Source organism: Martes martes (assembly GCF_963455335.1).
Source record: "Martes martes genome assembly, chromosome: 12".
Classification (NCBI taxonomy): domain Eukaryota; kingdom Metazoa; phylum Chordata; class Mammalia; order Carnivora; family Mustelidae; genus Martes; species Martes martes.
Genome location: NC_137900.1, coordinates 61,955,004 through 61,981,662, shown reverse-complemented (window position 1 = coordinate 61,981,662; position 26,659 = coordinate 61,955,004). Strand labels below are relative to the sequence as shown.

The window sequence follows — 26,659 nt, the reverse complement described above, 5'->3', positions numbered from 1 at the left end:
TTTATTTCCAAAGCTGTTAGGACGGGTGTGTACAATGTCCACTGTATACATCACATATGCATTAAAGGCACCAGCAACTTAAGTTGTTCTCTCTGAAAAGAACAACAGTGAAACACAGCTTCATCAGGCAAAGTGATTCCTTGCAAGGCATGCGTAATAGAGCATGTCTTCCAACAAATGATACTTTTCTGAATGTTAACCCCATGTATAAAACCTAAGGGCTTACGCTGGGCCTGGGTCCTAGTGATGATTCCTACAACCTGACGTTCTTGACCAATTGAATGTCCCACTAGATAATCTCCAACTCCTTCCTTCCCCACCAGCTGACTTCCATAGTTCTCACACCACGATTATTTATCGCAATGGAGCTTATACCCTTTTTGATGCCCTAGTGCTTTTGCTTCCCAGTTAGACCAGTAAGTAACTCCCCTCAGCTGGTTGAGTCTCCAGTGGCCCGGTCCTTCCACAAAGTGGTCCAGAAGTTCTGTAGCCCTTCATGCCATGGAGCTGGTCTCCTTATTTTAGATGAATGGGACATGTCCCACCAAACCCTCAAATATCAGCACAGTTTGATGACAGAATAAGCCTTGTAAGAGAAGTATACATTGGCTCTTACTTTCAGATGTAGTAGGACACCTGTGCTCCCCTTCTCGCTGGCAGAATTACTTCTGGGATGAGACATCTGGGGCTGGTATTTCTTTGTTGTGAAGAGCTGTCCTGCGTAACACAGGATGCTTAGCAGCACCCCTGGCCTCTAGTCACAAGTTGCCAGTAGTACCTTCTAAATTGTGAAAACCAAAAATGGTACTATCAGGGGATCAAGACAGCGATGCAGGAATGAAAATCTCTTATTTTGTATGTAATCTTTTGTTGGCAGAGTACTTTTTGGTTGTTTCCTATGAGAAGCTTCTCTCCATATCTTTTATCAACAGATTGATATACAGTTAATCTTGCCTCTTTACACACAGCACACACCACTCTTTTCACTGTAGCACTAACAAATAGTGTTTCACTGCCCATCAGAGAGGCCAAGAGAAAAAGGAACGACAATATCCCATTATTGTGGGAGTGGGAAGACAAACTCTCTCACACACTACCAGGAATGCATAAATGACTGGGGAGGATTCCGACTTTTTGGGAATGGAATTTGGCAATATATGTTAAAAGGTGCATGAAATACATGCATATTTTTTTTTAAGATTTTATTTATTTATTTGACAGACAGAGATCACAAGTAGGCAGAGAGGCAGGCAGAGAGAGAGGGAGAAGCAGGCTCCCTGCTGAGCAGAGAGCCCGATGCGGGGCTCAATCCCAGGACCCTGGGATCATGACCCGAGCTGAAGGCAGAGGCTTTAACCCACTGAGCCACCCAGGCGCCCCTACATGCATATTTTTTTTGACCCACAAATTCTATTTTATCACAACAGAATAATCAGAGAAGATACGATGTGCATAGAATTTTTTAAGATAATGAAAATTAGAAACAATCAAAATGTTCAACAACAGGAAGCTGGTTAAGTAAGTTATGGTGCAGCCATACAGCAGGATATCATGGAGCCATTACAAATAATGATGTCGACACACACGGGATTGGAAAAAAGATTTTTACAATGCATTAAGTGAAAAAACAGGTTACAAAACAACGTATATACGTATAGAAAAAAGTCAGGAAGGATAGACACTAAGAATTCCAACCTATCTTTGGGTGTAAGAATCGGTATGATTTTTAAAATTTTCTTCCCTTCAAATGAACACGTAACCCCCGTATAACAAAAATAAAGATCGAATAATAGGGACTGCAAATAGCGTGGACCATGAAAACAAGACTTTCTATTGAGAGAACAGGAGGCAGTTTCTCTCCATTTGATTCTAAGAATGCCTCACATGAAGCAAGCTATTGCCCAGGGAAGGACTCACTTAGGTTCCCTGTAATCTAAGTGGGGCCAGAGGCCAAAGATGTTTAACCTGCTCAAACTTAGCAACTGAACAGATTCTTATTGTTTGGGACATCTGCTTCTTCTCAATTGTATTTATCCAAGTAAAATATTATCTGCTTAACTGTGGAATCTCTAATATATTTTTAACTCCCCATTTTCATATGGAAAATTAGTGTGTGAGTCCCTGATAGAATGACTTTAACCAAACACTTGGTGAAAGACTCAGGTGCCAAGGCAACAAAGAGGAAATGGGAGCAGAACCTCCTGCTTCTGCTCTTTCCTACGACCCCAATGCCCACAAGGAGAACCAGCTCAGCTGCCTTCCTGTCTGCATAAAAATGCATGGACCTGGGGCACCTAGGTGGCTCAGTGGGTCGAAGCCTCTGCCTTTCGGCTCAGGTCATGATCTCAGGGTCCTGGGATCGAGCCCCACGTCGGGCTCTCTGCTTAGCAGGGAGCCTGCTTCCTCCTCTCTCTGCCTGCCTCTCTGACTACCTGTGATCTCTGTCAAATAAATAAATAAAATCTTCAATAAAAAAAAAAAATGCATGGACCTGAAGGGTAAATTATATCCTAGAGCAAAATGCTTGTCTAATAAAAAATAAAAAAAATAAATGGGGGGTGGTATAGGCTAATGTGCAGAAGTGAATTTAAAAAAAAAAAAAAAAAGAGCCTTTTTTCTTCTTTTCTCCAAACAATCTGCCATGTATGAAAGAACGTAAGGAATCCCCTCTGCCCTGAAAGGAGATGCCTTTGTAGTGGAAGCAATGACAGTCACACCACACCAATAATAAGCCATGCCTGTCCCAGGTCTTAATGAGGACTACCATGAATTATTTCAAATTTATCACTGTGTGAAGCCATTTCTCATGGCTGTCACTTTTAGCAGGGTTGTAAAAGACTCTGGCCACTTACCTGAGGGTCAAAACAAGCCCAGCTGAGGTTAGGAAGCCATGAAGCAACACACAAAGAACAACTTAGACTTAGTTGAGAGCAGGGCAGCCACAGGGAGGGTGGTGGGCTGAGGACTTCAGTTGACGCTGAAGCTATTTTAGGGGGAGACATTCTCCCTTTCCCTGCAGAAGGTAAGAGGGCGGATCCTACCAGATACACAGCAATTCATGTACTTCACAGAGAGTAGAACACAAATATAAGAACCTGACATTATAGAACTGCCCTGGTTAACTGACTCCATCTCATTTTCTTCTGGCATACAGCTAGTGCTTGGCCAACAAGGGTCTTGGGAGCCCGGTACGTGGAGCCTGTATAACTTGTCCCTTGTCTAACCCAACCATGCCCTTTGTCACCCAAACTCACACTGCCTTGTTACATAACAGACAAGCTCATTTACTCTATTTCAGACATTTTATTTTTCCAATTCTAACATTAGGCTTCGATAAGTACAAAAAATTCACAGGTACAAAAATTTCTGTATAGCCTTGTGGTAGTTAAAAAAACCCGTGAAAATAAAACAGTGTTTTAAGTTGGGCAGTAGTAGCCATCTCTATACATCTGAGTGACAGTCTCCTTGAAGTGTGGCTGTAAAAATGGTGAGAACTGTTGCACTGTGATGACGTTACAATTTTTTATGACTCTTTTTCACTTGTCCCAGGAAATCTATCTCATGCCATCGGCGCTGGTATTTTGCTATAGACCAATTCTCCGCCTCTTTGGGGCTTCAATGATGACACCTTGATCCTTGATCTTTCAGCCTCACATTCTGACCATTGGAAGATTCTGACACCAGCCTCAAGAGCGAGAACAGCTGGATTGAGATTTTATAGCTTTTACCCTTCCCGACATTAAAAAAGAAAAAAGTAATACTGAAAAAGATTGATGAATTTTTCACACTGGAATTAATTTGTCTTCCTGCAAGGATTTAATTTTCATACTCCCACTGCAGATGGATTATATTTGATGAGCTTTTATTTTTTCAGAAAAAAAAAATTTTTTTTTTTCTTGAAAAGATTGTTTCTTCTTATCCTTAGGATTCTGAGTAAAAATGATGGACGGGAACAGGGGAAATCTGAGTATATCTGTTTGTTTATTTTCCCTACATCTAATAACCTGTTGGATACAGAGACTGGAGATCTCCATGGTCTTTGTTCAGCAGCTCCAGGTATGGCGGAGATGACAGACAAAACCAAAAGATTCACTTTATTTAATCACAGATAGTAAAGATCTTGCCGGGATGTTCTAGGCATGAAGACCAGACAAACACCAGAAAGCTGAATCAGAAGCTGTCTCACAGCTTAGACTTTTTTTTCCTCTGCTTAATGAGAAATAAATTATCATTGCCATCGGCCTCCAAGTAGCTCTCCTTTTTCTTATGCTTGTTCCGCTTGCCCTCTCTGGGCGGCTTGTCTTCTCTTGGCTTGTGGGAATGTGATGAGTGGTGGAAGGACTTGGGAGCCTTCTGGGTTTTGAAAGAGCCAGAAGAAGAGTGGAGTTTGGGGCCCCTGGGGAAGTCCTCATCTGCTGCATGACACCTGTCAGCCTTCCTGTGTTTCTCATGCTCTTTATTGCTCCTGCTCGCTTCTTTTTGAGTTTCCTTCTTTTCTTGAGGCCACCTGTTATTTTTACGGGAGGCATGGCTCTTTCTCCTGTTATGGTGGGACCGTGTATCTGCCACTTCCATGTGCGGTCTCTTGAACTGCCTAGGGAAATCCCCATTCTTCTGGAGTTCTGGAAAACAGAAAAGTATTTCTGCATTTTCAGCAACCAGACAGTCCATGCACAGCTGTCACAGGTATGTAAATAACTCAGCAGAGAGGGAAACCAGATAATGCATTGTTCATGATATGACATTCTAAATAGCCGTTACTAAGGTAAAACCACTCACCAAAAACTGCATGGTTCTAGTTTTGCATCTGATTGCTAAAGATGGAAAATATCCAGAAATCCAACGATATTTATTCTGTTCCATATAGCTGAATTAGGTTGAACAATGGAGATGAAGACTAGTAAGAGCAGTAAACATCTTAGCTTTGTGAAGAAAACTCAGGTCTGACCAATTCAAGTTCTCACAGTGATAAAGCAGCCCTTGATGATAAAGTGAAACAAGATGTATAAAATGGTCTTTTGACAGACTCATATGACATTTCAATTCCCTCTGAAGATAAAGTCTGGCCACAGGACTTAGAAGTGGATGCCACACCGCACAGGAGATTTTTCCTCCAGAGTGGACATCACTGGCTTGGAGAGTACACACTCACGGCTATCTTAGAGGTTTTGGACCCGGACCTGATGTTGAATTTTGCTGGGACTTGGCACCCTTACTCTAAGTGTTTGATGGTTGTGATTCTAATTGGTAAGTGGGAGATAAGGTTCCAGTGAGGGATGAAAATGAGCATGCCAACAAGACCTTGAAAGGTTAAAGTGGCCAATAAAAAAAACAGGTGGAAATACAAATATTTAGGGGACCAAAAAATAATGAATTCTAGGTTATAGAGCAAAGGTAATTAATTATAAACTTTATCATAAAATAAAAATTCCAGTAGTGGGGCACCTGGGTGGCTCAGTGGGTTAAGCCTCTGCCTTCGGCTCGGGTCATGATCCCAGGGTCCTGGAATCGAGCCCCACATCGGGCTCTCTGCTCAGCGGGGAGGCTGCTTCTCCCTTCCTATCTGCCTGCCTCTCTGCCTACTTGTGATTTCTCTCTCTGTCAAATAAAAAAATAAATAATCTTTAAAAAAAAAAATTCCAGTAGACCACTGAGAACCTCAAAGTAGCCACAGAGTTGTCAATCTAACCAGTTAAAAGGGAAAACAAATGGTTTTTCTAGCATTATAAAAGTTATAAGACTCATTACAGAAAACCTGGGAAATACAGAAAAATACATAAAAAATAAAAAAGAAGCCACAATCTTTTAATTCAGAAGTGACATTTTGGTGCATTTCTTTTAAATTTTTTATTTAGTTCCCTAATCAATATCTTCATGTACTATAATTTCTCTCTCTACAGTTGAGATAAAGTTCATATGTCCTATCTAAAATATGCAGGAGTCGAGAAGTAGTTCCTTTTGAAGAAGACCCAAACTCAAAGAAAGTTGGGAAAAGAATAACAAAAAGTTGCAAAGAGTTAACAACATATGGGTGAACTTGAAAAATATAGAACTGTTTCGTCCTGAAAGCAACAAAAGTAACTCGGTAAACCATCGTGAAGGATACGGCAAGAAAAAAGTCGAAAGAGTAGGCTCAAATTATAAAACAGAAGAACTTTATGTTAGCGATGGTAAAAAAAAAAAAAAAAAGAACCCCAGAGGGTGGCTGTGGACAGGAAGCTCTGCCGTAATCATGGCCGGTAAGAACAGACTTCTTTGGAGAAGCTCCAGGGATCACCAGGAATCACCTACCTAGCAGAGAAAGCTTTTCTTTTCATGAAAAATACTAGGGATATACAAAGGGAAAAAATAATTACTTGCCAAACAGAAAAATCTCAAAGGAGCCTTTACAAACTCTGAATACCTACATGGCTGGAAGTATGTTCTGGACATTTTGGTTATTATGTGAGAAAAATGCTTACTGTGAATAGAACATAACACAGTTTCTGAGGTGGGTGCCTGATTTCTGGAGATCAAGAAAGTTCTGGTTTTTCTGGCAATTATTTAAAATCCTTTTCTGTGTTAACCAATGACCCCCTTAGCAGGGAAAGACAAGGAAGAAGAAGGTATTTAGGAACTACTGCGAAGGTGGATCTCACAAAAAGTCAGTAACATACCTTTCACTTTTCGTTTTATTCTCTGTTCTCTCTCCCGAATTTCATATTTGTCATCATAGTAGTAGATGAACGGAGACGTTGGAAAGGTCTGGTTAAACATTCGTCTTTCTGTACATTCCTGCAAGTTGTTTGAAATTATTATTTCAAACTACCAAATTTGAGATTATGATGTTACCAGGGCACTGCTCAGACCACATTTCTGCAAGATTACGGACCACTGTAGTTAGAGATAAGCCCCACACCAGGGATACTTGGCTAAGGGTGCGGTCTTAACTGGGACCCTGGGAAAATCACACCCAATCACACCCAAACACACCCAACCGCGCTTACTTGCTTCTTTGAGGCTTGGATTTTCTTTCCTTCTCTACCCATGAAATCCTTATCTTTTCTCAACCTTCCCAGCCAAACCCCGCCCCCAGTCGGAGTCAACAGCAACAGGGACTGAATCTCCACTGCACTTGCCTTGTTCCTCTGTTAGCGGGTTTATTTTATTTGGCCTCACGTTGCTTCAGACCTTTGCTTGTCTGTCTCTCCCAACAAACAGCCTTCCATCAAGTGCTTCTCCTTTCACATTTACACCCTAAATATGGGTGTACATTCTTAGCCCTTTGCTCTTTTCCCTTCACACAAATGGTCTGCAGGCTTCTTCTAACCCAACACTCACTGCTAACAAGGGCAGTGGTTCTTACGGTGAGGAGCAGGATGGCGGTGGCGGGTTATATCTAGCTTGAAACTGCTCCTAGGTAATTCTGAAACACCCCAAAGGAATCTTCTCTAACTCCCTCCATTCAAGATGAGATCACGCCTCTCACTCATTACCCTAAGTCGGCTTCCCACTCTCATGACTCTGGCTTTTCCACTGCTGCTATTTCCCAAATCACATTCTTGGCCTGAGCCACATCTAATATACTAGGCTTTATTTATCATGATCTGTTGATATATTTTCACTTGGTATGTCTGGAACCAAATTTTCTTTTCTCTGATACAGGCTTCCCTTTGGAACTTCCCCATTTCTGTCCTCTGCCATCCTGCTTAAAATGTATTTTATAAATGTTTAATTCTTCTTAGTTAGGTATGGAAGAAAATTAGAATACCCCTTAGGAAGAAAATATGTGAAACATGTAACATTTAGTTGACTTATTGTAACTTTGGCATAATATATTTGACTTATAATTCTAAGACATCTGACCAAGCTGGTAGCCACACACCTAGGAATATAATTTGCAGAGTTTAAAAAATTATGAATCATTCAAAATACATACTTTAGTATAAAGTAATGGAAATCTGTACCTACTATTAGGCTTTATCAAATCATAACATTTTACATTAACTTACCTCAATTTTTGTCCCAAGGAGTGAAGCATTAATAATACAACTGAAATCCTCTTTCCCATGCCTCATTCCTCTTTCCCTTTCCAGAAACTGCCACTGTCTTAAAGTTGCTGCCTGCCATTCTCATATATTTTACTCTTACAACTAATAAACAATAAATAATGGTGTAAGTTTGAAGTGTGCAGACTTCATAAAAACAGTATCATTCTATAAAAATTTTGAAGGAACTTTAGTTTATAATAGCTTTACAGAATAAACTGGGTGATGTTCTCTTGGATTATCTGTTTCTGAATAAAGGTTTGGTAAAACTTGACTGTAAAACTCTCTGGGTCTGATATATTTCAGGGGAGAGAATTCTGATTACTAATTTAATTTTTTTAGTGGTATTGGTCCATGTAATTTCTTCAGTCATTTTGGTTAATCAGTACTTTTTTTGTAGAATTGCTTATTTTATCTGTATTTTCAGACTTAATTTTGAACTTTATAAAGTTTGTATAGTATTCTCTTATAATAAAACAAGTTTAAGCTATTTACAATTTTTATTCACTATTTGTACCGTTTCTTTTCCTTTGAGTAGTTTTTCTAGAAGTCTTTTTTCTTTTGAAAAGAAAATATTTTCAAAGAACCAACTTTTGGTTTTGTTGATGTTATTAATTTTGTTTTCTATTTTAATAATTTAGGGTCTTTATTATTTCCTTCTTCCAACTACCTTTAGAGATACTGTGTTGCTGACTTTCTGGATCTCTGGGGGCTTTTTTGGATCCTGCAAGTTATAAGGCAAACCTGTATGGTGACATAAAGAATTACTTTTATAAATCACTATCCATGGTGGCTCCAAGTTCCCAGAAGAAAGGACACCCATGCAAGACTAGGGTCTAAGATTCTGTTATAGTCTGAATGTTTGTACCCTTCCCTTCACCCCCAACCAAAATTTAACCCCCAAGGTGACAGTGTTAGGAGGTAGAGCCTTTGGGCAGTGATTAGGTCATGAAGGTGGTCATGAATGGGATTAATTGTTCTTATAAAACAGGGCCCCTTCTGCCAAGAGCTCCCTAGCCCGTCCCACCCCTGTGAGGACACGACAAGAAAGTGTCATCTATGAGGAAGGCAGCCCTCACCAGACATCAATTCTGCTGGAGCCATGATCTTGGGCTTCCCAGCCTCCAGAACTCCAAGACAAATTTCTGTTGTTTATAAACCACCCAATCTATGGCAGTTTGTTTATAGCAGCCTAAATGGACTAAGAGAGACTCTAACCATAAAATATTAAGAGCAAATTAAAATTACGAAAAGGTACTAAAGGTCTGATACACTCCCAGCGCCCACTCATACTTTCACACGCTCCTGGAATAGGCTCTCTGCACGGTTCCTACTGTTTCCTATGGTAGTCTGCCTGACGCAGAGATGCCTGGGACAGTCCCTGCCTCCCCAACTAGACAGTAAGTGGAGTCAGGGCAGGGTGGTGACACATTCACCTCAGAATATCTCCCACATGAAGAGGCTCTTCGGTAACATCTGTAGAGCTGTATTTCTGAAACCGAAGGGGAGGGGTCCTCAGACATCTTTAATCATCTGCACAGTCTCCTATTTGGATCCTCTATGGTCTAGACTGGTGTGACTATACGGAGCTATACAGTACCATAAATATTTTCCAAAGCTAAATGTAAATTATATTTTGATTATCCACATCGCTGATCCCCTCCATTAGCACAGACAATTGATAGTTGGCTATATAATTTATCTACTGTTCTGGATTAGCCACACCACTGATCTTCTTCATTAGTGTGAATAATCTAGAGTTCTTCATCTATGGCAGCGACGAGGCGGCCAAATTTGCTTTATTGTAAATTAGAAACTATCTAAATCTAGATTTCAGGGATAAATTCCAAATGTTTTTAATATATTTCCTATCTACATTAACAGGAGTGACTAGTAACCAGTATGTGTCCAACTGTAATTGTTTTTCTTTAATTGAACAAACATAAATGCTAAAATCACACTCCTTTGCTTTAAAGAGGTCAGCAAGCATGAACTGTACACCTATGTGATCTGTGTGGCAGTGGAATGCTTATGCAGAGAGGTTTCCTAAACAGTGTTGGCAACATCCGAGTTTTGGCAATGAGGAGGAATGCACAAAGCAGGAAAAGATCTAGAGATGATAATTTTGTAAGAAGTGCTCTCTAATAAGGCTTTCCGTGTGAGTTCTATGGAAATGAAGGAAGTACACTGCACGGTCTCTCCATCGTTATCACCGTACTATGGATTTGTTCACACTGGAAACAGGATCCCCGTGTCAGTACTGAGAAATCTCCCTGTACAACTTCTTTGCTTTGTAGATAAAGAAACTAAGGACCAGGGAGAAAATGTTGGTTGTTCAAGTCACACGGTTAAGTCAGTAGCAGAGCAAAAACTGGAACTGAGGATCAGACCTTCACCCTACTTTCCTATTCTATCCTTTCACCCCCGGTCCTGCTGCCCTAACACAGAAGAAAAACTTCATCTGCCTGTGAACTGTGCCCCGGTCTTTTCTTCTCCCAGCCGTTCTGTCTTTCCCTAGGCTATTGAGCTCCAGCCCCAGGGTCTGCATGGTCAGAATTCAAGTCACAAAGGGCAGTCCTCCCCCATCCTACTGCTCAGAGCCCTACCCATTTTGAGGACTCTCCCCACTGAATGCTTTCCACCTCATGTCATCAGATTGGATCTGATTTTAGTTTATTTTGGTTTCTAGGCTGCTAGGAGCCCACCCGGAGACTAGGGATGTCTTTCTCCATACAGATTTTCTACTTTTTGTGCCACCGCCTTTGTTCCTCTGCCACAGGATTCCCAGAATGCAGGAGAACTCTGAGGCGATTCTTACTGCAGCCTGTCTCTGAGATGAGCTGCTGCTGCTTCATACTTAGTGAGACAACTGGCTAGGAGACTCCCTCCCATCCCATGGCAACCAGTTTCTTCTGCTCTGACACCCCCGTACCTGAAACACACATAATTTGGCCCTTTCAGTTGGGGCTGGGAACTTGCAGTTTGGATAGGGAATTTGGACGTTTGTGGGGCATGCAGGCTAGTCAATGATGCAGCCCCTCTGTCTTTTCACCAGTGTCGGGGTTTACATGTGCATGATGAAGATTTAAGGGTATTGTGTGTGAAAACTGGAGATACTGGAGAACTACACAGAAAATCTAAAATCAGGATTTGGCTGTGTCAATGTCAGAGCAAACATAAGAACTCATGAGAACTGTAACCATTCTGCTGATGACTTCTATCTGTCTGATTGATTTTATGGCTTCTGTATTTGTTTTAGCCTAACGTGTTCCTGTATATTTAAAATAATTAGAAGAATTTGCTCTGACAGATCCCTTACTCTGGCAAGGATGGGAGAAGTCAGTCGGCTGAAAATATACAAAATCTTACTTCAGGATGTTAGTTTATTAAAAAAGTAAGCATTTAGAATTACATTCATTTCATCTTTTGGCAACCACTCCCAGCACAACAGAATGCTTTATGCCCCAACACTACTCAAACTTACGTGTCCATAATGGCCTTCTTGCCCACAGTTGTAGCAATACACTAAGGCTGATTGTCCAGAAGGGGTCTTCGGCTTTTTGGGTGGTCCAGGTTTGGTCTGCAACATGAGTATTTGCGAGGGTTTATTACATGTTAGAAGAAAATTGAAACCTGATTCTTTCCCGAAGAGCTCCTTTTCGGTAAGAGACTCCTTAGAGAGACAGCCTCCTAGAGTTTTGTGTGAGGACCTTATGTCCAGATGGTTGTCTGTGTTAAAGTGTGTAGCATGACATTCTTTTAGACTTCAAATCAGTGTGTTCTTTCCTCTCCTTCACTCCTCATTCCACTCGGCGCTGTGCCCAGGACTGTGCTTGGTATCAGGTCTCTCAGAGAAGCACAATAGGCGAGTAGAACATGACAGACATATAAATAAATAATGACAGAATGATGTAATAAACACAGTGACAGAAACATGTACAAGGTATGAATGGAGTGGCAAGGGGGACCCACCATCGGATGGGGTGGAAGAAGTCAGGGAAAGTTTTCTTCGAAGTGTCAAACTTAAATCTACTCTCAAAGGATTAAGTAGAAGTCAAATGGAAAGTCTTAGGTAGAAGGGACAGGATGAACAATGGCATGAAACTGAGAAGGAGCATACATGCTGACAACGTACAACACGCACATCCAGGTGAACTTGACAAAGGAGGCTGGAGAAAGCAGGGCAAAGAAGGGAGGGTCTTATAAATTATCTTAAGGATCTTGGGGTTTATCTGGGCTTTTCCATTTTAAGTTAGTTTTAAATGTAGGAGCCAAGCAGAATTTTATTTCAGAAAACCATTTGGGCTTGGAGCTGTGCAGGGGCAGAGGGGAGTAGTGGTAGTGAGTACGAGAGGAGAAGGTTGGATGCAGTGAGAAAGGTGGCTGTAAGGAAAGCCAGTGATGTGATGAGGACCTAAAGTCGTTAAGAGTAAAGGACAAGATAGGAAAAAGGGAACAGATTTGGCAAATACATGAGGTGATAAAATCAGTATCACTTGAACACTGGAAAGACACGGAATGAAGGAAAGGAGAAAATGGAATACTTTTCGGGTTTCCAAGTTGGGTGAATTAGCAGTAGTACCAACACTTGTTTCAGAAAAGGCAGGGAAAAAAAGAGCCAAATTAGAGGGAAAGATAATGAAGTCTAACTTGGATGTTGTGTATTTTGGTAGAGATGTCTACCAGGCAGGTGTCTACGTGAGATTAAAGCCTAAGGAACAAGTGTGAGCTTCCAGGTCTATCTGGAAGAGATCTGGATAGTAGTGGAGACTAAGATGATCTGAGTGGACATCATCGCCATACCCAGTATGTGCAGCAGTGACGCAGGATGGAACCCGGGAACAACAACACTTAAGGCGCAGACAAAGGAGCCTGAGAAAGGGATAGAGGAGGAAAGTTTGAAGGAGGCAGAACCATGGTAGAATACAGTCAAAGACCTTAGAGAGTAGCTTCAAAAAGGATGAACTGAGCTTTAGTGTCAAATATAGGAGAGGCTTAGTGAGATCAGAACTGAGAAACATCTGTTAGATTTGTCAATCTCTCATTGATAACCTTAGTGTGAGAATCTTGGAACTAGTGGAAAGACAAAAAAGAGTAGAAGGCAAACAGATTGAAGAGTGAAGCAGTGAATAAAAAGGTGACAAAACCGTAAGGAAGAACGAGAAATGATAACCCATAGAAGCCAGGACGGTGGTTACACCCAGCGGGGAGAAAACAACTCACAAAGGCTTTTTGGGTAGCCACAATTTTCTATTTCTTGAACACAATGGTGTTCTAGAACTTGTGTGTGTGTTATGTAACTCATTTACTAAACTGTATATGTTTTATGCACTTTTTAATATGTATGTTACATTTAACAATAAGAAATTTTTTTTAGAGGTTTTATTTATTTATTAGAAAGAGAGAGAGAGAACACAAGCAGAGGGAGCAGCAGGCTCCCCACTGAGCAAGGAGCCAGATGTGGAACTTGATCTCAGGACTCTGGGATCATGACCTAAGCCAAAGGTAGATGCTTAACCAACTGAACCACCCAGGCATCCCAGTAGGAAATATTTTAAAAAACTGAACAGAGGTTGAGAAAATAAGACAACAGGTATATATTATTTCGAGAAGCTGAATAACAAGGGGCAGAAGAAGACTGAGCAAGACCTAGGGAGGGGGTTTGGTGGAGTCTGCTATTAGAATGAGAGAGAGAGAGAGAGAGATCTGAAAGCTAGTAGAGATGGAGGAGGTGGAAATAAGAGAAAAGGGAGAAAACAGAGCAAAACCCCTGAGGCAGCGGGGGCCTTAAACAGAAGGAGAAAAACCTAATTGCCCTCCCACTCCACTCTTTTTGGATATTGGAAGAAAGCTAAGGATGGGGTATAAACTTGGGTAAGTTTCTTTCTTTTCTCTTTCTCTTTCTGTCTTTTTCCCTTTCTCTCTTTCTTTCTATCTTTTTTAGGTCAACAGTATATCCAACACAGGGCTTGAACTCATGACCCCAAGGTCAAGAACTGCAGACTCCCCAGACTGAGCCAGCCAGGCATACCCTGCTCACATTCTTCAATAACGAAGAGTGCTGTTCTGCCAACTAATTTTGTTACTATTGTTTAAGGTGGCAAACAGGTGGTCTGTGGAGGTTTTACTTTCTTGACACCAGAAAATTATCTATAGGTTATAAAAACTGTTTTCAAACAACTTTACTTTCAGTTTCTATTTCCAAAATGGAAAACTGGAGGATAACAGTAACCCAGAAGCTCTTTTCTACTGAAAATGACTATATAGGTTACACAAAATAGAATTCACAACCTCAGCTCTTATCAATTGGGATATAATAAAAAAACAGAGCAAAAGGTCTTATGTTCCCCAATAAAAAAATGTGGTTCATGAATGAAGACAAGCTGAAGGTCGTCAAGCACAGATTTGATAGGGATGCACATAAGCAATGTACCACTCACTTACTGCAGTGGTTCACACATTTGTTCAGGTATAGAATGCCAGGAAGACATGAAATTGTTAAGCAGAAATTATTTTTCCATCTTTGTGTTACCTGATGTGACACAAAATTGCAACTATGAAATTGTTAAGCAGAAATTATTTTTCCATCTTTGTGTTACCTGATGTGACACAAAATTGCAACTATAAGATACGTGGTTTAAGAGAAAGAAATAAAACCCAGAGATATGTCATGGATGTGAAGGCACAACACAATGTGTGAAGGAAGACGTCAAAAGCTACTGGTGGATTAAATAAGATAAAGACTATGAAATCCACTGGATTAGCGATTGGGAAGTAGCTGGCAACTGGAAACTGTCGTGAACAGTTTATTTGAGGGGTAGAAGTGCAAACCAGATTGTAAGGGTTTATTAGAAGTAGAAAGAAATGGAGAACGGTACACTGATGACTTTCAAGAGACTAGTTTGGGTATGGGGGAAAGGAAGGGGACAAGTACAGCAGAACAAGTTCAAGGATGCCTCCATCAGTGATTTTTTAAAAAATATTTTTATTTATTTATTTATTTATTTGACAGACGGAGATCACAAATAGGCAGAGAAGCAGGCAGAGAGAGAGGAGGAAGCAGGCTCTCTGCTGAGCAGAGAGCCCAATGCGGGGCTCGATCTCATGACCCTGGGATCATGACCTGAACCGAAGGCAGAGGCTTTAACCCACTGAGCCACCCAGGCGCCCCCATCAGTGATATTTACCAGAGTGCTGGGCACATGGCATGAGCATATACATGCATTCTTTCACTGATTTACTAAATAAATAATTACTGAGTGCCTAAATACATGCTAGATATCTTAGAACAGATCAGGTAATCGAGAAGTGAGACAAAAAGATCACTGCTCACATCTCCCGTGGTGGAAGACAGATAAACCGACAAAACACACACACACACACACACACACAATATCAGATAGTAATAAATGGCACACAGGCAATGAAAACAGAGTTATATGATTGAGAGTTGCTGGTGGTGACTTAAGATTGAATTTTAGAGAAACTCTCACTGGGAGGGTCATTTTTTGTGACCAGCCCCACCTCCATCCCCCCAAAGTATACAATGAATGGGGACAGCATTCTAGGCCTAAGGCATGAGGGACAGGGGATGCAAACCCCTGAGGTGGGCGTAAGTTTACCAAATTCGAGTATCTGAAAAATATCTGTAAATTCACACGTGTAGTAGGTGAAGGAAGAGTGGGAGAAGAGGAGGTGCTAGAGATGGAGAAGGACTAGATCACTTAGGGCTTTAACAATCAGAGTGGAAGGCACTAGATTCTGAGTGGCATGAAAATCTAGTCTAAGGCTAATTGAAGGTGCTCAGTAACTAGCTGGTAAATGAAAAACTGATGATAAACAGAATTATCCACCCCCCAAATAATAAATGTTCTCAAAAAAGTTATGTTTATAAATTTTTCTGTTTGTGTGTGTGTGTGGGGGGGGTGTTTGCACGCGAAGAGATAGCAATTTACCCCTGAGATAAGATATCCAGGTTCATTGAGGAGAAGGAAAATATGCTCACTATGTTTATTCCACTGGAATAAGAAACTCCACTGGCTCAAATCCTATGTAAAAGGATGAGATGAAATCAGGCAGTAATGACAAGGGGGAGCCAATAAGGACCAAATTAAGAGGGATATCCAAACACTGGAACTTTGCCTTGATTGGTACAGATGCAAATAGGGATTTCCTCACAGGAGAGCCAATGGTATGTATCCCCCTGGCACTACTGGCTTCTCCTTAAGAATACAGAACACAGGAAAGCCACACTATTGTACAACTCTCCAGTGGCTCGTTCCCATCACATACTCTCAGAATAAAGGCCACAGTACTCCTGATCCTCCTTTCCCTATCTCACCTTCTCACATATTTCTCATGTTTATTATCTGCTTCCCCCTTGCTAGAATGTAAGGTATATAAGGTATGATATCTTTGTTTAGTCCACTGTGCATCCTTATGTCAAGAATCTAGAGTAAGTGTTGGCAAACTATGGCTGACAGGCCAAAACCAGCTTGCTGCCTGTTTTTGCAGAACCCACAGGCAAGAATGGCTCTTACATTTAAATGGAAAAAAAAAAAAAGAAAGAAAGAAAAGGAAAAAAAAGGATATTTTGCAAGACATGAAAATTCTATGAAATTCAAAATTCAGTGTCTGAAAATAAAGTTTTACTGGAACACAGTCAGGCACATCTGTTTACAGATTATCTAGGGCTACTTTTCTTGTATTATTTTAATACTAGTATAGTTAACATAGAGTGTTATGTTAGTTTCCCACATATAATATAGTAATTCAACAATTCCATATATCACCCAGTGTTTATCAGACATTTCACCAAAGAAGACATCCAGAAGGCCAACAGACACAGGAAAAGATGCTCAACATCCCTTATCATCAGGGAAATGCAAATCAAAACCACAATGAGATAATACTTCACACCTTTCAGAGTGGCTAGAATGAAAAACACAAGAAACAAGTGTTGGCGAGGATGCTGAGAAAAGGGAACCCTCTTGCACTGCTGGTGAGAATGCAAACTGCTGCAACCATGTGGAAAACAGTATGCAGTTTCCTCAAAGAGTTTAAAACAGAACTACCTACCACCCAGTTATCTATGGCAACTTTTCACGCCGTAAGAGTAGAGTTATGACAGAGACCATATGGCCTTGCCAAGCTAAACTATTTACTATCTGGCCTGCTACAGAAAAAGTCTGCCAATGCCTAAGCTAGAACATATAAAGTGCTCAATAAATAGGTGGTGAATGAGTAGATGTTAAAGATTCTAAAATTTCATAGAGTGGAAATGAGTTATGTGGCCAATAGATGTGTTTAAAGTAAATCTGAATACTGAAAATCTCTGCCATGGATTAGGATGCAGAGCAAAAGTTTTACGGAATTCCTCTGAATTATTTTATTGCCTAAGTTTGAGGAAATTACAGGTAGTCCTAATGTTGTTCCATCTGCCGGTATCACTTTTTGCCCAGAAAAACATGGTGCACTCCTTCACCTCCTTCAAATCGTGGCTCAAAGGTCACATTAGTAAGGCTTTCCTGATCACTTTTTTAAAAGACTGACAGTTACATCCAGCTGGTGCTTGGTACCCTGCTTCACTGCTTAAAAACAAAACAAAACTCCATGTCACTTTTCACATCTCATATAATATATTTTGCTTGTTTGTCTGTCTTTCCACTTGCATTTTGAGGCAAGGAGGAAGCAAGCCCTGTGAGGGCAGGGATTTCTGTCTGGTTTTTGTTCACTGCTATACCCCAGACCCCAAAAAGGGCCAGGCATATAGTAAGAATTCACAAAATATTAATAAATTAATAATGAGGTAATGCACATATAAAGCACATGGCCCATAGTAAGCATCCAATACATTTTAGTTATTGTTAATAATTTGGATGCTTTGGGAAATAATATCAATTTCTTTATATCATTAGAGGATAACCTATAAAATTATGCTTTGACATATTAAAAAGTCTCATAAATTAATATAGCTTCCTAAGTGTCTCCCCTACTTCACATTGAGAGTGTGGTATATACTCTGGCAAAATCAGGAAGAAATTAGTAATAAAATAGAACAGGGATTCTTTTTTACAGTACCAGGGATAAAGAGATCCTTCTTTTTTTTTTTTTTAAGTTTTTTTTTAATTTATGTATTTGACAGACAGAGATCACAAGTAGGCAAAGAGAGGGGAAGGGAAGCAGGCTCCTGGCTGAGCAGAGAGCCCGACGCGGGGCTCGATCCCAGGACCCTGGGATCATGACCTGAGCCGAAGGCAGAGGCTTTAACCCACTGAGCCACCCAGGCGTAAAAAGATCCTTCTTAATCAAGATTCTGAAAGCATGCTTCGTGGTGACCCTTATTTTATTTTGATAGTAATTTCATTCAAAGAGCTTCAAATTTAGCCCCACTGTTCATTTATGCCACTGGATGTAGTGCAAACATTTGGATGTTCATTCATCTGAATAATGTCACCAGTTAAAAACTTCCATTATTACTAATAAAAATAGCAACAGTATTTATATTGTGCTATGAAATTCTAAACTGTTTCACAATAATTAATTAGTAAATGACATGACAAACGCTATCTACATACTCTCATTTTAATAAACTATCATGTACTAGGACTTAATAGGAATGAAATCAGCCTAGATCTTACCTAATTAGAGAACATTTCTGTATTAGAATACAGTACTGAAAACTCAATAATGATTTCCAGTGGACAAGTCTTCATACTATGATCTAACAAAAATCTTACAGCTATTTAAAATGTTAGAAATATAAATTTGTGACTCAATACTTCTGCCTTGGAGCATGTCTTTATTTTTAATTAACAGTAAAGGTCCAATTTAAAGCAGAGTATGTCACTGATTAGCTAGCTCTAAGTTCAGGGTTCTGTCATACAGTCTGTGCTGTGGACAAAAAGTTAAATAGGGAATGAATGTAGTCTTTTAGAACTTTTTTTTTAAGTTAAAAATTTATCTAGAGACTTTGACCCAATGGGTTACCAAGTGAACTATTTATGAAAACAGCTTTTTTTTTTTTTTTTTTTTGTTACAGACATTTAAATAATCTATATTTGTAGGGTGATATCTTGGAGATTACTTTACTATCAATATATAGAAGTAATAACCTGGTAGATAGCATTACCTATGAAAGGTCCATCCCATCTGCTATTCTTGCTGAAAGCTTTTCATGCATCAGTAAACTCAGTAAATATCAGAAGATAAAGCATAAGCCTACCACGCCACGGATTTACTCCTAATGTCTCCTCAAAGTGCAGCCCGATGCAACGATTACAAATGATTTTCTTCTAATGTCATTTTACATAACCCTTTTTTCTGCATGAGTAGTTAGTGCGGAATGAATGAATGAATGCCATTAAAACAGTTAATCATTATCTGGGACACTGGCCTTACTCCCTTCACAACTAGGAATCTCCATGACAAAGGCCAAGAGATCAAAACGCCAGAGCTGCCTCAGTGTCCTATTTCTAACAGTAATTTTTTATGCAAATGAACCTGCTGGGCATCTCCCTCTGTGACCTTGAGCTGCCCTTATCTAAACTGACTTTGATCCAATGAGGGTCTGCATCTAGTTGAAGCTCATTACTATATAGGATAAGCAATCAATTTCACTAATTAAAGGCAATTTTCTACTCTTGTGAATGCAAAATGGACTTATTTTTATAATCACACATATGCTTAAAGACTAGACTATATGTTTTTATTAATCCAATTTGTTATATGAACATATATTAAAAGGCAAGGGAGGGAATGTATTCATGACCAAATGTAACATTTAGTACTGAGCTTAGCACCAGTCTTTCTGAACAAGTCGTATTTGTTCATACACCTCTTAAATCAATATGCTTTTCATGCTTGAGAAGGACCTTATTCTTTCAAAATATTTCCAAATCAATTTATTCTTTCAGTAAACTCACTAATAGCACAAGCCTCCCCCCCAACATTTATGTATTTAAAAATTCCAACCCAAGTATCAAACAGGATTTCTCAAGAAAATGTTACCCCAAACCAAAAGCTTGTCATCATGGTGAAAGTCCATTGGTTGAAGTAACTAACGGCATGAATTTAACATTGGAACAGAAAAAGTTTCAATTTAAAATACATATTAAAATAAATAAATAAGCAAAATACGTATTTTTTCCTCTTTAAAGATATTATTTTTACTGCCTACTCGAGAGATCAGATGGGATTTTTAAGTATTTCATTCCATTTTACAAAAGGTACACGGGGGGGGGGGGTGGTGGTGGTGGAGGAGAATGAATGCCCTTCCTTTCCTTTAGTATTGTTTACAATATAAATACCAACAAAATGTAACTGGTCCAGATTTAAGAAAAATCAAATCTGGGGCCTAAAGGAAAGAGAGGAAGAAATTTAAAAGTTAGGCAAACAGCTCTGCAGTGAACTGAACTAAAGCTGAGTCTATGACAAGGCAAAAATGATGATTCCAAGATACCAAGATATGCCCGAAGATCCAAAGGCCATAGTCCTGTCCTCCCTTGCCCGGGTTTTTCTGTGGCAGGTCCTCATACCTGTGGACCTGGACACCAGGTCTGTTCAAACCATGGTTTTGGACAGTCTTCCATTTGCACCATTCTGGCCAACAGTCATAGTATTATTTCTGGAATACTGGGAGGAATTTTCTCTCCAAACTAATGGCTTTGAAATTATTTTAAAACAAAGCTTTCTTCATAAAGTTTTTTAAGCTTTCATTTTTTTCAGTGGGAAAAAAAAAAAAAAGAATTCAACTCTATTCTAGAAGACATTGCTACTAATTCCCATTCCAAAAATGCCATTGAAAGCACCATATATGATGATATACCTGTATCTTTTATGTGTTAAAAAACTATGTCATGTACCCAACAGACCCCCAATCCATTGGGTAATTCCTTAATTAGGCAGATTTTTGAAACATGTATTATGTACACAACAGACCGGAACGTCTCCTTTGGAGCATTTTCTAGTCTATCGGGTGATTACATCATTAAGCCACACATGCTACGTAGAAAAAAATCCTTATGAAAATTCATGAAAAAATGTACAGCACATCATTAGCATGCAGCAGACGAGTATGCTTTTGATATTTTCTCTGGTAAAAAAAAAACTACATGAAATAATTAGTCCAGGTCATGAAAACATGAGAAAGGTACCAGACACTGGTGAAAACGAAAATTGCAAAAAAATTGCATCTCTCATAGTTTAGCTGAGAGTAATTTGCTTTATTGGAAAATGGATTCTAAAACAGTGTTCATTTGAACTACAGCAGAATAAAAAGTGTTGCTTTATTGATTTGATATTTCCTACACACACCTAACTTCCTCCTTAATCCCTTTTTTGGATACTCATAAGTTTTACAAACCAATGGGTTGAAGGTTGCAAATGACCAGTGATAAGACCATTAATTATTCAAGGTCTTTTGGTACTGTGTGTTTGTATGCGTATATCTTCATTTTATGTAACCAAGAGTATAAGGGGCTGCATGAGTGTATCTTTTTTATTAAGTTGAGATTACTCTAAAGTAATATGAAGAGAGGTAAACTGTTGGTATAACTCCCAACAGTGAAAAGATTATATATTCACAACATTAAGCATTGGGCAAAAAAATCTCAAAAATGATATATTTGAAGACTAAAATAAATGAAGCACAGGTTTCATTAAAGAAGCTATTAAGCTTATTAATTTATGACTTTTCTTTTTGTAAATGAGATCCCACCCTCCATCCCTGCCCCCCCAAAAAACCCACCAACAAAAAAAGAAAACCTCAGTAAGCAGAGAACAATGAACATATGCAAGACAGTAAGGATCACAGTAATTCACTCCCTGAATGCTCCAAATCTTCATGGCTTAAAAAGCATCCCAATTTTCTCCAAAGGTAGTGGCATTTATTCACTGGGCCATAGCTAATTTTACATGGAATGCAAAAATGTTAGTTTAAGTTTAATTTACCACCCTATTTAAATATTTCCAACGTAGCTCTCAAACTGCAGAGCTATCCCTCCGTCTATTTTAATTTTAAAGTAAGTTAGCAAAGGCTTCCTTCTTAATCCCCAGAGACTACCTACATAGTGACACAAACGCACAAATTTATGACAGCAACATAAATGCTCTTCTGAAGTAATGTGCAACATTAAGTGAAAATCGTTTCCTGGAAAGATATTATAGGTATCTATATTTTATTTGCCATCTTAAACATATCTGGGTCTTTATGGCCTTATTTTAAAAATGTATTTCCTTTTTATATTTCCTGGTGCAAATGGACTGCATAAATAAGCAATGTGCTATGAGGCTTCAGACCAGCCGATAAAACCTTTCAATTTTCATGCCAGCTTCTTCTTTTGTAATTCAAATCCGCCTGGAAACTGGCAGCTCTGAAAACTGAAACAAGCACTGCCACAAATACCTTGTAATGCTATCGACCTTGTCTGCCCATGCAGTGAGAAAGGGGGATGCGTATGTGTCTGCAGCCATCCAGATAACACAACTCATTTTTTGGAGGGGGGGGGTTTGGGGTGGGGATAACAGAAGCCAGCCCCAGACTGTGCACCAAAAGCAGTCATTACCAGGCGCGCTGGAGAATAAGTCTCTTCAAAATACACAGTGCATTTAAAAACCACATATGAGGCTGAGCCACTGCTGTCATTACCAATTTTAATTTATTTCCTTCAGTTTGCCAGCCAGATAAACTCTTTAGTGCTGTTTTTTAATCTATTTGCCACATTTTATGTTTAAGATTATAGTAATATGGACAGGAGAAGGAATCACTTTTAGGGGAAATAAAGAAATAGATCCGCTTATCAGCGCCCATCAGAAAGTTCATTAATCAGCCAGGCTTTGTGCCCTCTAAATTGAAAGGTTAAATAATCCTCTCAGGAATATTTCTCGGCCCCTCCGCCAATTGTCCGGAGAGGAGCTGCCATTCATAGCACGCGGGATCGGTGACAGGGTATCTTACCACTGTTTGGACCCCAAACAATGATGGACAAATGGCCTGGTTTACAAAGAACCTTTTAGTACATGGATGGAAAAGGACCACAAGCTTTGAAGCAGGGTGGAGGGATAAGGAGGGAGTGAAGGCAGGATGTGGGGGGAAGGGACCGAAAAGAATACGTACATGTGTGAATCCGTGGATATTTTATCTGAATGTTTATTTGGGTGGACTATAAAACAGAGAAGCCACATTAATATACGTCTTCCAACTGTATGAAGTACTTAACATGCTCAAATTTGCTTAAATATTTTGCATACAACTGTATAGAAACCATCAGTGAAAAACTATAGAATAACAGAGCTGTGGCTCTGTTCTATTTATTAGCTAAAACACAGAGGATTCAAATAAACACCAAGATTTTCATTTTTACCGTAACTCCACATGACTTACAACACACAGCATACCCCCCGCCCCATGCAAGTGTGCTTATTCGCCTGAAATGGTCTTAACCAACAGTCACAAAGGCAGGGAATTCCACAGCTCTAAGGGCCTGTCTAAAGAGGGGAGAGTAATGCTTTTTTTTTTTTTGCTTTTACAATACGCCTTATCCTAGCTCCTGCTTTTCTTAAAATAAAGAACCAATATGGAATAGGAATGCTCTTTCAAAGAATACAAATCACAGGCACTGAGAAAATGCTTAATTTTGTGTTGCCTTTTTTGCTGGACATATAAGAGGATACAAGCAGAAGTCTGTAAGAGTGACCAAGCTCTTACACCTCAGCATCTTGCTGTGAAATCAAGCTGGTTTCTGGCATCAGTCATGTGAAGGCATGAAGCAGTTTCATCTGAAGTACAAAAAAATTGATACGCTATTTCGTTTCCTTCCTCATCTGATTAACATAAACCCTCTACCCCTAGCAGAAAGTATTATAATTGGTGTGTGTGTTGTGTGTGTGAGAGAATTGTTCAGTTTCACATTATTCTCAAGATTTATGTAATTTCATTTGCTCCTGATAACTATATTCAGATGATACTGAAGTTACCACTTAAGAACTGAATGTTTATAACATATTAATTACATTACGTATATATTTTCAAAATGATATCATTGTATCTTTATATGGTACATATGTTATATAGTCATTTGCATTAGGAGAAGAAGTAACCTAAATATTTTTGTGATCTACTTCTTAAATGTCTTTATGATTTTTACGCAAATCAAATAAAGAAAATAATTTAAATTTGCTGTATTTAAAAGTTACCTACATTTCTAGAATAGACAGATAAATAGTAAGTAAATGAAAAGTGAGGTAAATACTTTTGTTAACAGAAGACAGTGTTTGTGAGTATTTTGATTTCAGTAACTATAAGAAGGAAACATTTTTAGAAGACAGAAAGTAAAGAGGTCATTATGAATCTCCTCATTTTAGGCAAATTAACAGTCTTTTCAAAAGACATTATAATAATCTGGTAATCTGAGTTGGGGGTATTAGTCAAGAGGCCATCTCTATAAGTGTGAGGTGTGTATGGGCTTGCTTTATTGGAGCTCACACAGTGTTGAATATGAGCTATGTGCTAGGTATTGTGCCAAGTACTTTACATTTATTATCTCATTGCATACTTAAAACGAGAAAGCACTATCCCCATTTTTCAGATGAAGAAACCAAGGATCTTAGAAGTCAAATATTTTAACTAGGTTTGACCATCTAAGTATATTAAAGAGCCAGAATATAAGCCAATGTCTGATCCCAAAGCTGGCATTCCTTTCTCTATTATAATAAGAACAGCATTCCCTAGTAATTTTCTCAGAAATAAGTCTGCCCCTTTAAATCAATTTTATAGCATGTTTTTTAAGGACTTCAGTAAAATGAGGAGGCATAACTATAATTATATGAGGAGGTATAACTATAAGTAAAGGAAACAGGAGAGATCCAAGAAAGACAAACTGAGGTTTTATTGTATAAACAAAGCTAATGAACAATCCAAAATTTAGTTACTCTAACTGAAAAGAAATGTGGGGTAATCCACAAATACATGTAAACAATATTTACATAATATCAGTATTTATAGACATGGATACATTACAAAGTTATAAAGATGACTTTATAATTAATCTAATAGATTTGACTTTATATGAATTTTGAAAAAAGGGATGAAAATAATGTGGTACCTTTATTACCAACTGATTCATACACATCAATTCTTTTTACAAAGCTGATATGGATTTCTGAACATTCCCATAGAGGAACTCTTGTTTTGAAATGTGATCTACATTGGTGTATTGGTACACCAGATAAGGCAAAGGTCTATTTTAATTCCAAGGGTATTAAATTTTTTGTTGTTGTTGTTAAATGGTCTCTAAATACGTAGCATTTTTCCTCATATAATATTTTTGATATTTCAAAAAAACCCAAGGATAGTAGTTTTGGATGACCATTGCTGAGTTCAAAGTAGTTGAAAGAAAATAATTTCAAATGTACAAAAACATAACTCTCATGACTTTCTTGTATGTGGGTAATCAAATGGCAAATGAACTTCAAGTCTAAAATCTGATTGATTTTATTAATAATTCATTAACTTTTAGTCCTTTAAGAGATTTTGCTTTTAAAATCTTAAACTTAATTCAATTTAAGATTACTAATACAGTTTACACCATAACAGAAAATATAACACTAGTTCAGAGAGATTGTTCATGTCAACAAGTCAAGGGGTTCTTTTAGGAGTCTTTCCCTGCAGATTATTCAAATGACTGACCAAAACCCTTAAAGGTTATGGTTGATCATGACTCTGAGTAACTAAGTGATTCCTAAATACTTAAGACTTGTTAGGAATTACTGTAATCTACCATGTCATTTACATGCATGACTACTAAAAAGGGATGTTTAATACAAGTATCATTGGTCCAGTATACTTTATCTACTTTTACTCTTGCATTAAAATGTCCAGAGAAGATTATGACAAGTTCAATCAGTTGGAATATATTTATTTAAGGAATGGCATGAATCACCTGTTCAAAATACATATGAAAGATAACCACTTAAATATGCTAAAATTATTCTACATAATACTTCTATTCTCTTTATGCCTGGTTAACATGACAAAGAATAGGCATCATTCAACATTTCAGATTTTTAAACTATAATTTATTATATAATTTATTACATAACACCATGAAGTGTTAAACTGGATTTTGAATATTCTCAGGCTACCCATTTATATTGATTTTTGTTATAATGGGAGCCCTATTTCAAAGTGTAGAGTTTTAAGTAAAAAAAACAACAACAACAACAACGTAGTTTTATTTGCAATTATGTGAAGAATGTATGTGTTTCTTAAGGAGAAGAAAAGACTTTAAAAGTGTTATATATTAAAGTTACAAATACTTAGAAATAAAATTTAATTGCCACAGAATGCAAGTATTAAGAAGAAATTGCCCCTATAATGACTAACTATAATTCCTTTGTAAGTAAAGGTGACTATACCTAGGGAAAATGAAAGGGCACTGAAAAGTTCAAATTAATTTGCATCCTTCTATCAACCTCAGGAGAAATCTTTGCCAACAGAAAAAAAAAGAAAGTCCACAATAAGAATTCTCTTAAATTTTTAAAACAGAAGTAAAACCTGAAGCTCCTATAGTAAATATGGAAGTCCTAAATGCAATGGTATTTGTCCCCAGCTACTAAGGGGCAGACAAAAAGGC

At 38.5% G+C, this 26,659-nt stretch overlaps 1 protein-coding gene across 1 annotated transcript in view; it reads right to left on the bottom strand.

Annotated features, from left to right (window-relative positions):
* Window positions 1-3,265: 3,265 nt before the first annotated feature.
* The window catches only part of ZCCHC7 (zinc finger CCHC-type containing 7), a 248,900-nt gene continuing 225,506 nt past the window's right edge, over window positions 3,266-26,659 (bottom strand). Inside the window, exons 7-9 of the mRNA XM_080820404.1 lie at window positions 11,512-11,607; window positions 6,657-6,774; window positions 3,266-4,622 (exon numbers count right to left, since the gene is read on the bottom strand). Coding sequence (XP_080676530.1) covers window positions 4,183-4,622; window positions 6,657-6,774; window positions 11,512-11,607 — 654 coding nt within the window. The 3' untranslated portion in view covers window positions 3,266-4,182. The remainder of the gene's footprint in view (window positions 4,623-6,656; window positions 6,775-11,511; window positions 11,608-26,659) is intronic.